At 47.1% G+C, this 11,127-nt stretch overlaps 1 protein-coding gene across 1 annotated transcript; it reads right to left on the bottom strand.

The window, feature by feature from the left end:
* Nucleotides 1–459: 459 nt before the first annotated feature.
* On the bottom strand, nt 460–1,395 carry LOC146796844 (olfactory receptor 1S1-like). Its single transcript, XM_085631384.1, has one exon. It carries the CDS (start codon nt 1,393–1,395, stop codon nt 460–462), a length of 936 nt encoding a protein of 311 aa, XP_085487510.1.
* Between the last annotated feature and the right edge of the window lie 9,732 nt (nt 1,396–11,127).

Genomic DNA, 11,127 nt, shown 5'->3' with positions numbered 1-11,127 from the left:
TCAGGTTCGGCCATTACTTACTTTAACATATTGAGCAGGAAAGGTGAGTTTGCACATATTATATCCCCCACATAGGAAATGTCCATTAGGTAATAAAGCTGTGTTAACTGCACAAAACTATCTTGCCTGCAGTACAGGGACCCTGCACTATGCCGCATGGAGGCCTGCATTGGTGTTAGGCAGCCCAGAGAGTGCCAGCGCAAGGAGAGAGCAGAGATGTTCCATATCTTTGTAAATAATGAGCATTTCAACCCTCTCTCTTTCAAGCAACACAGCACAGCAAGATACCTTGCTCTGTTGGGTGAAAGAATGATAAATTCACCTGAAATGTGTAGCACCATAATAAAGCAGAACCAATGAGAGCAAAATCTGAAAATAGAAGCATGCAAGTATCTATTTATAAAGTAAGACACATTGCATACTTACTAATCTCACCCTAAAACAAACCTGTCTAACTGATCACGTCATATTCTTTTGGAAAATTAACCTTCTCAAAGCCTGTTTCACTTCATTGTTCCTGAGACTATAGATAAAAGGGTTAAGCGTTGGTGGTAGGACATTATACATGAGTGTCACAAACCTATCTTTTCCCAGGGAATAACTTGAGGAGGGTTGAAAATACACAAACACAAGAGTAGCATAGAACAAGACCACCACTGTGAGGTGTGAGGAACAGGTGGAGACAGCCCTTTGCCGCCCTTCGGTGGAGCGTATCTTAAGAATGGCAATTACAATGCACACGTAGGAGAACAGTACAATGGAAAAGGGGATCATCACATTAAGGGAACCCTCAGTAAAGATCACAAGTTCATTGGTGGACGTCGGAACGCAGGACAACTTGAACAGTGGACCAATGTCACAGAAATAGTGAAGAATTTGGTTGGGTCCACAGAAGAAGAGACTAGCCATCAAGAGTGTGTGCAACAGTGAAGACAACGAGCTCACTACAAAAGTGGAGGTCACCATCCAAAGACAGATGTGAGTCCTCATAATGACTGGATAGCGAAGAGGAAAACAGATGGCAACATACCGATCATAAGCCATAACCGCCAAAAGCACACACTCAGCAGCTGCAAAAAATACAAAGAAGTATAGCTGGGCAATGCAGCCCTCGTAGGAAATAGCCTTCTTGTTGGTGTAGATGTTGATGAGCATCTTGGGGAGAGTATCTGAGATGAGGCCAATGTCCACAATGTTCAAAGCGCTGATGAAGAGATACATGGGTTTATGGAGCTGAGGAGTCAAGGCAATCACCATAATTATAAGCCCATTTCCCAGCAGTGCAAGAAGGTATACTGTCAAAAAAGATATAAATAGTATGGACTGCTGCTCTTGCATGACAGACAGTCCCAGCAAAATAAATTCTGTCACTGATGTTTGATTTTTCCCATACATCCTTGAAACTTTGAGACCTGAAAGGAAATGTTTTTAGAACTTAGAAGGGTTTTGTTGCATCAAAGAAGCCCAAAGCACATGGGGAATTGGAAATTGTACTTGGTGCCAAAAACACAAAATCATGCATACAGTGTAGAATGCTTCTTGGGCCTCATGAAATGGTGGTAAGAGGCAGATTTTTAAACAACTATATAATATAATGCAGACAAATTACAGCATGTAATGTGACAAAAGGACAGAAATATAGTCAATTTATTTTGTAATGGCATGATATGCAGTGCCTAATTTGTGCCAGTTTTGTTAGGACAAAGCACAGACACTTATTTCTAAACAACAACACTAATTTGTGTTAGTCCACACCTGGTATGTGTATGTATGTATGTATGGTTGTGTATATGTTTGGATGTATGGAAGTATATATGTATTTATGTGGTATTTGTATAGAGCAAACCTAGTCCAAAGGCAGCAGAGTGCTCTACAGAGTCAAAGGCAAGCGCACAGTCAACAAGAGATAAGAAAGGTAGCTTACTCATTCTTTGTTAGGGCAAGGTGATGTAGCATTCTTTAAGGAGGTACAACTTCATCTCTTTCTAAAATTGGAACAACCTTGAGGCATTCAAGGCAGAGACAGGGATGTTATTCCACATCCTGTGTGCATAGCTGTAAAAGGCCTTTTGTAATGCTGTTGTGTTTTTAATTTTAATTTTTTTGAATCAGCAGCATGTTCTACAATTCTACATACTTTATAAGCATAATGAAACCAGAGCTATGTTCTATGAGTGTGATAGTTATTGCTTATAGTTATTGCTTGGTTTGGAAAATAAAGTATGCTGGTGTCCGAAGGTCTGCTCAGAAGCCCGTGTGCAATTAAATGTCGGAGTACAGAATACCAAGGCTGGTAGTCTTAGATGCACCTCCTGCCTCTTTAATTCACTACCAGGCGTCCCTTTATCGCACTCTGGCCGGTCAGTGCTTTCTACCTGTCTGCCAGTTTTGCTATCTTTCTTTTCCTCTATCTTTCTGATCTGTGTGGTTTTCCCTCTCTGGCGTTCGGTAAATGTGATGCAAAATGAGTGCGGGTGTTTCCCTCCTGCAACCACCGGCTCAAATTAAGCACTGGTAAAACTGGCATTTTTCAGACCTGTCGAGACAAATGTGTGGAGTAAACTTCAGTGGTCTCCACTGAAATATCCTGAGCTCTGGCACTTATTAGTTTACAAATTAAGCACTGAAGTGTCATAAACAATATACACTTTCTGCTCGGAGTCAGAGTCAAACTCAGTGAGTTATTCAATAGAGACTGTTTCTAAATTAAATTAAACGTTTTAAACGTTTTAAAGTAGGGCTGAGGAAATGTGTTTATTTTCCTGCTTTCTCGACATACTCATGCAGTATACACATTTATGAATTTTTCAAGCATGTTTTGCATACGATTGCATTTCATGCTTCGAAACGAATACTCTACAGTCGTATTGTGTTGGTTACTCAAGAGTATTTTCTATGTGAGTGCATCACCTGCTTAGCTTTTCTTGACGTAACTCAAAACAAATTCTTGGAAACTTACTACAAACTACAGTCTCTGAGAGAATTACACATACTTGATAGGTAAATATGACAGACTTTGCATTCCCACACACCCAGAGTACTGAAGGACCTTTCAGATGTGGTCTGCAGTGCATATGTCCGCAGAAGGTTGAATTGATGCTTGGTGTATGAGGTGTAGAGCATGTTTTCTGTTCCAAAGAGAGCAAAGCCGTATGACCTTAATAGAATCTGATGCAAGCAAGCACCATCTTGTTACATGGAATGTGTGCTTACATAGGACACGATTTAGACACAACACCATAGATACTGAAGGGAAGGACACCAGGAAGAGGAGGCAGGACACATTTTGGAGTCAGGGTACACTTTGAGAACACTGGGATGGCAGAGATGCCCACACAGTCAGATCATTTTCATACCAGGAGGGAATTTTCATAAACTGAAAATGCTGCATCTATAGGCTCTTCATGTCAAGACCAGGGAGTCACATTACAGAGGTTCAAGACCATGGCTTCCATTTCCATGTTGCGTAATTGTAGATAGTGTACAAGTGCACGCTAGGTAGCTGCAAATGAATATCTCATTGCACGTTCTATTTATTTACAGTCTTTCTTCTTCCTTCCACCATGCCCCCACCTTGTCTGCAAGGGATCTGTTCCCTTTCCCACTGGAAGGCACGATGGCCCCATCGTTTGATGGAGAAAAACTCCACCAACATCTAAGATGAAGCTTCATATTCTTTCCTTGTAAACCATTCCTTGATCTTCCCACGCCCCATCCTTTGCATGGGGATTACTATTGCAGATTTCTCTGCACACATGACAGAGAAATCCATGCTTGTAAAATGATGTATGCATTACAGGTGTAAATGAAGACATTTTTGGCAGTAAGCATGTTGATGGCTGAAATTACTTTTTGAGTGTGGCAGTTGTGTATGTGTGTGTGCGTGTATGTGTACATATGTGTATCTTTGTGTCTGTAAGTGTGTGTGTGCGTGCATGTTTATGTGTGTATGTGTGTGTTTGTGTTTGGGGGCCTGTGTATATGTTATGCACATAAAGCCATGAGTGATGTTATGAGCAGTGAATGGAGATTACTGTTGTATAGGTAACCATAGATGGTTCATGTTGGTATTTTTTGTTTTTGGATGCCAACCATAAGGCTCATCCAAATAACTCCCTTTTAGTAATTATTCTCTATTAATGTTGCCAATATGTGTAGCATATGTAAAATACAATCTGTGAGTGTTTTGCAGTTTGTGATGATGGGCTTTGTTCACTGCCTTCAACTTCCACAGGGCCTTCATAAACATCCTGTGCCCGATATACATCCACCAATACTCACTGAGTCCCACCTCTAGGCATTACTGGTCAGCAGTTGTCTTTTTACTGGTAACCGTGCACTAGACTCTCTGAGGGTAGTAAAGCAGAGTGGGGTGGGGGGGCTAGTAACCCCAGCTCACTGGTACGCAATAACAGCACTCAATACATTACTGTCCAGTCAATGTTTTTTCTTTTGAAACACACACACACTACTCATCACACACACACACACACACACACACACACCCACCCACGCACACACACACACACACATACACACATTGCTAAATGCTATGCATTAAATGACACATCTTCATACATGTAGAAGGATATACCTTACATCCTCATATCACATTACACCCCTAATGGGTCCTTAACCACATAATCACAATACCCTGTCCACCTTTACTAGATTCACCATCACAATATAAGCAGATACCATTATCCATATGGCAGACTTAGTGGTTTTGTCAGGGTGTCATCACATCAGTAAAAGTAGCCACATGTTACAATTCATGAATGTAACACCACTTTAGTCAATGCAGGCAGGACATATCTGCAGAATCTGTTATGATTCACCCTAGAACTTAATGGTAGTAGTATTGACAGTAAAGACTTGTATTGTCAACCTCTTCAATAAAGCATTACATGTAAGAAGGTAATTCTTTAACATGTACTAGACGGCTATTGCAGTCATATGACTAGCCCAAAAAGATCTGGACACTACAAAGCCCCTATACTAAAGTAGAGACTCCAGGAGCACTCTGGAAAGCAGACCAAACCTCTCCATGGGCCAAGGAGTCAGTCAACTCCCTGCAAGAGTTAGGGTGAGTTCTTTTCAAAAGCCTTTCTGGGGGAGCTGCTGCATTCCATGTGGCTCCACACAACACATTTAAAAGTCGGTGGTACCCCTGCCCAGTCTCGGGACACTGCAAAGAAAGTACGGCAGTTAGCACGATCTGCCCATTTACCATGAATTTACTGTTAGTGAGACCGAGGTAGTGAGATTCACTCAAAGTAATCGGGCAAACACTAGGTAGTCGAAAGCAAAAATTCTAGGGGGGAGTATGTTGGAGGAACCCGCTTTGCAAAATCATCTCTCAGGGCAGGGCAGTGTTCGAATACTGGAAAAAGCCATGTGCCATCAGTGTAATCAAATTATAGCTTAAGACCTGCTTTGTAGATATTGCCTACTGTCATGCCTTAGACGCTGTATGGCATGACCTACCACCATGCCACGCACTTACTGGGAAGGAATCATGGCTTTAAAAATGACCTGTATGCAGTATTCATTATTACTCTTATAATTATGATTCTAATTATTATTAATACTTGTAGAGAGTGCTTTCACCAAAGGTTTCTTAGTGCTTATGATACTGGAGCGATTGACAGCCTAACTAGATAACATATGATGTCCAAATCCTGTTGAAATCACCAGCTTTTCAGCTTTTCAGAATGATGGTGCCAGTATTGTTCGAACATTTTAACACCATACAGCAAACCTTGATGTGCCTTCACTCCTGTATTGGAAGCCAGTGCAATTCTCTTAGCAAAAGGTGTGGAATGAGTGCACTGTGGGAGGAGATAGATCAGTCGTGCTCCTTCATTCTGAATGATCTGAAGTGTGTGCAAGGCAGAGCGATATCAATCCGCATAGACAGAATCAGCATAATCAAGTCTTGAGTTATTATCTGAAGTTACAATTACTTTCCTTGCCTCTAAGGATGGCAAGAGTGCAATGTTCCTCATAGTTTTGAAAAGAAAGGAGTATTTAGATACTAGAGCCCCTACCTGGGAATTTCACGTGAGGTCGACATCTTTCACTACCCAAAGACTCTGGGCAAAAGTTACTGGAGTTGGTGCTGGCCAAGGTCATTATGCCAGTAGCTCTTGCTCCAAATACTGGCCTTATTTTTCAGCAAGTCTATTTCAGTCTTTTCTGTATTTAACTTCAGCTGATTGCTAGCCATTGGATAGCAGGGAATCACACAGGGCTTTAGTGATATCCATATGAAATAGAAGTTAGGAATCATCTGCATAATTGTACATGCTGCAGCCAGAGATTGTCAATGCCTCAGTAACTGATGTGATGTACAGATTAAACAGATGAGGAGATAATGAGGAGCCTTGAGGAACTCCGCATATAAGAATTGGAAGTCAAATTTCCTAGCTTCACTGACTGCCAGCGAATTTCTGAAAATGGCTTTATCCACTCAACGGATTTCACCTGCACCCCTGCTTCAGATACATGGTCAATCACAATCTTATTGTTGAACATGTTGAAGGCTGAGGAGAGGTCTTAAAGAAATTGGTCTACATTTCTTCCATGATCATCTTGCATCTTAATTCATCCATAAGTGCTGCTATCGCAACCCTTGACCTTGCCTGGTGTGTCGCTCCCCCCGCTGCAGCTTCGCCTGCACCCCCGCTGACGACTACTGCAGCTGCTGATGACGAGGCCCTCCACCACCCGCAGGCTTCCACCTGCGCCTCATCCCTGGTGGCCAGTGGTGGCCTTAGGTTCATATCCGCTCTGTTGTGCCTGTAACTCTGTCTGCCTGCTCATCTTCTCTGCCTTCCTGCCTTCCTGCCCCATGCTTGCCGCTTTGCTTCTGTGCCCCCTTTTTGATTCTGTACCCCTTTGCTGACTTCTGTGCCCCCTCTTTGATTCTGTGCCCCTTTTGCTTACTTCTGTACCCCCTTTTTTTGATTCTGTGCCCCATTGCTGACTTCTGTGCCCCTTTTTTTGATTCTGTGCCCCTTTGCTGACTTCTGTGCCCCCTCTTTGATTCTGTGCGCCTTTTACTTACTTCTGTGTCCCCTTTTTGATTCTGTGCCCCTTTACCTGTCTCCTTCCCCGCTCCCGCCGCTGCTTCCCCTGCGGCCCGCCTCCTCCGTACCCATTCGCTGCCCCTGACACATGCCTCCCACCTCCCAGCTGCTCTTCACTCCCCACCTCCCCATATATGGCGGCTGCTGCGTGACAGTGCTGCTGGCACGCCGAAGGCACGCCTCAGGAAAGCCCGTCGGCGACCATCCGCGCCTGGACCGCGCACAGCGCCAGAACTCCTGCCGTCCGCACCAGCCAGGAAGACCGCCTCCGCTACGACGCCAACACCCTCATCACTCGCAACCTAGGAAGAACCCACACCTGCTGCAGAGCCGCCCCGAAGCGCACCCACGGTCCCTTCGCCTGCCGGAACTGCAGTTTCTCCTGCCTCGAAGGCGCAGAGACACCCGCAACGACGGAACCCAACCAGCTCAGATGCATCCTGATCAACACCCGCTCCGCACACAAACACGCCGTTGAGCTCTGGGACCTACTCGACACCGCATCCGCGGACGTCGCCTTCCTGACCGAGACCTGGATGAACGAAGCCTCCTCTCCAGACATTGCCATGGCCATCCCAGATGGGTAAAAGATCACCCGCAGAGACCGCACCAACGGAGCCGAAGGAAGAATCGCCATCATCCACAAAAACACCATCAGGGTCTCAACAAACACCAACAACACTCTCAGCACCGCCGAACACATGCACTTCCAGATCCACACAGACCCCAAGACCACCCTAAGAGGCACCCTCGTCTACAGACCGCCAGGACCCCGGCCACAATTCTCGGACTCCATCGCCGACCTCATCAGCACGCACGCGCTGACCTCCACCGACTACATCCTCCTCGGAGACCTGAACTATCATCTGGAGAACAACAACGACAACAACTCCTCCACCCTGATCGACAACCTCGCCAACCTCGGACTAAAACAGCTTGTCACGACAACGACCCACATCGCCGGTCACACGCTTGATGCCATTTTCTCCTCAAGCCCCCAAGTCGCCTTCAGCCACGCCTCCGAACTCACCTGGACAGACCACAACTGCATCCACTTCTCCTTCCGAAAACCCCTCACACATCACCGCACCCTACAGATCCCCCACCGCTGCTGGGGCAAAGTCACTGAAGAACAACTACAGACAAGCCTTGCACTCAACCCACCGACCAACCCCACCAACCCCGATGATGGTGCACTCACCCTCAGATGCTGGATGGACGACTGCGCCAACACCTTAGCCCCGCTGAAAAAGCCCACCAACAGAGACACCCGCAAAAGAGCCAGCTGGTTCACCCCGGAACTCCTCGCTTCAAAGCGCACCTGCCGGAAATTGGAGAACATATGGCACAGGGACAAGACGCCGGACAGCCGCGCTGCCCACAAAGACACCATCCGCAACCACCACCACCTCATCAGGACCGCCACAAGGACCTCCTTCACAGACCACCTTGACAACAACGCACACAACAGCAAGGAGCTCTTCAACATTGTGAAGGAACTCTCCAACCCCGGCTCCAGCGCCAACGACATCCCGCCATCGCAAGCCCTGTGCGACTCCCTCGCCACCTTCTTCCACCAAAAAATCACTGACATCCATGACAGCTTCAACCCCCGGATGACCCCCACAGGCCTCGACACGCCGGACCCACCGCACGCCACCGACGACTACTCCCTGACAACCTGGGCCAAAGTGAACATCGAGGACACAATCAAGACCATGGGCACAATCCACTTCGGATCCCCGTCCGACCCTCTCCCACACCACATCTTCAACAAAACCGGCAGTTCCATCGCACCCCACCTGCGCAACATCATCAACCTCTCCTCCGAGACCGCTACCTTCCCTGAGAGCTGGAAACACGCAGAGATCAACGCCCTACTGAAGAAACCCAAGGAGGATCCGAGCGACCTCAAGAACTTCCGGCCCATCTCCCTGCTTCTGTTCCCAGCAAAGGTCATCAAGAAGATAGTTAACATCCAGCTCACCCGTCACCTCAAAGACAACAGCACCCTGGACCCCTCCCAATCAGGATTCCGCAGCAACCACAGCACCGAGACCGCCCTCATTGCAGCCACAGACGACATCAGGATCCTGCTAGACAACGGCGAGACGGTGGCCCTCATCCTCCTGGATCTCTCTGCCACCTTCGACACCGTCTGCCTCCGCACACTACGCATGCGCCTCCATGACGCAGGGATCCGAGACAAGGCCTTGGACTGGACCACTTCCTTCCTCACCGGCAGAACTCAGAGAGTTCGCCTCCCCCATTCCGGTCCGAAGCCTCCGAGATCATCTGCGGCATCCCACAGGGATCCTCCCTCAGCCCGACGCTGTTCAACGTCTACATGCCACCACTAGCACGCATCACCCGACAGCACGACCTCAACATAATCTCCTACGACACGCAGCTGATCTTCTCCCTCACCAAGGACCCTCTCACCGCCAAATCCAACCTCCACCAGGGAATGAAGGCTGTCGCCGACTGGATGAAAGAAAGCCGACTTAAGCTGAACTCAGACAAGACGGAGGTCCTCATCCTCGGGCCCAACCTCTCAGCATGGGACAACTCCTGGTGGCCCGCATCACTGGGGACACCCCCGGCCCCTACCAATCACACACACAACCTGGGAGTCATCCTCGACTCAAAACTCACCATGACCAAACAAGTCAACGCAGTCTCCTCCACCTGCTTCAACACCCTCCGCATGCACCGCAAGATCTACAGATGGATCCCAACAAATACGAGAAAAACAGTCACCCAGGCCCTAGTCAGCAGCAGACTCGACTACGGAAACGCCCTCTACGCCAGAGCCTCGTCCAAGCTCATCAACAGACTGCAAAGAATCCAGAACACCTCTGCACGCCTAATCCTCGACGTCCCGCGCCGCGACCACATCACCCCCCACCTGAGGAACCTGCACTGGCTCCCCGTCGACAGAAGAATCTCCTTCAAGCTCCTGGTCCATGCACACAAGGCACTCCACAAAACCGGCCAGCCTATCTCAACAGTCTACTCTCCTTCTACGTACCCAACAGGAAACTCTGCTCCGCTGACCACGCCCTGGCCATGGTCCCGCGCATCCGTAGAACCACGCCGGAGGCAGGTCCTTCTCCCACCGCGCCGCCAAGACCTGGAAGATCCTCCCCCTCAACCTACGACAAACCGAAGACCTGCTGACCTTCAGGAGACGACTCAAGACCTGGCTCTTCGACCAGTAGTAGCAGCACCCCTCCCCCCGCCCACCCCCCCCTCAGTGCCTTGAAACCCTCACAGGAACTCTTGGATGGAATCTGCTTCCAAAAATGTAGCTAGAAAAGGTAGGAGTAAAGCATAACAGTAGTCTTTCAAAACCATTCGTTTATCTCCTTGTTTCTTCTGTATGGAGTTAACTACATGGTTTTGTGGATATGCCATTAAGTTTTGAAAACTTTGATTAATTTAGACATGCCGCGTAGACTGCTTCATTTCTGTGGAATCACCATGTCATGTCCTATGGCTTTGACTTCTAAGTACTCTGCAAGTGACATGGACTCTGACAATTATCTATATTCAGGGCCTCATTTACTACAAAATGATTCAGCGCAGAGCAGCAAGCCATTTTTCTGTGCTGAGCCTCGCCATTTTGAAGGCACAGAAGTGCATTGTATTAGCAACAAAACAAAACATCCATTTGCTTTACCCTGCACTGAAGTACAATTGGCTGCCATCCTCCAGCACAGGCACCCTTCTTCTTTATGGCTGGCATTCAAAATATTTTATGAGAGCAGGTAGTGGTCCCACGGACCACTGCCTACTCTTAAAAAATGAAACAGTAACAATTAATTTTTCTTTTTTAAATGCATCCCGTTTTCCTTCAATGAAAACAGGCTGCACTTGTAAAAAAAACTGCTTTATTGAAAAAGCAGTCACATACAATTGGTCAGCCGACACCAGCATGCCACCATCCCAGGGAGTGCTAGCCTTTAATAAATGGGGTTGCAAATTGAACCTGCCTCATGAATAGTAACGAGGCAGGCAATTTGCGACTCCATTA

The sequence above is a fragment of the Triturus cristatus genome, chromosome 10 (genome assembly GCF_964204655.1).
Source record: "Triturus cristatus chromosome 10, aTriCri1.1, whole genome shotgun sequence".
Taxonomy (NCBI): domain Eukaryota; kingdom Metazoa; phylum Chordata; class Amphibia; order Caudata; family Salamandridae; genus Triturus; species Triturus cristatus.
The sequence above is the reverse complement of the archived record's forward strand: the minus strand, read 5'-3'. Positions and strand labels throughout refer to the sequence as shown.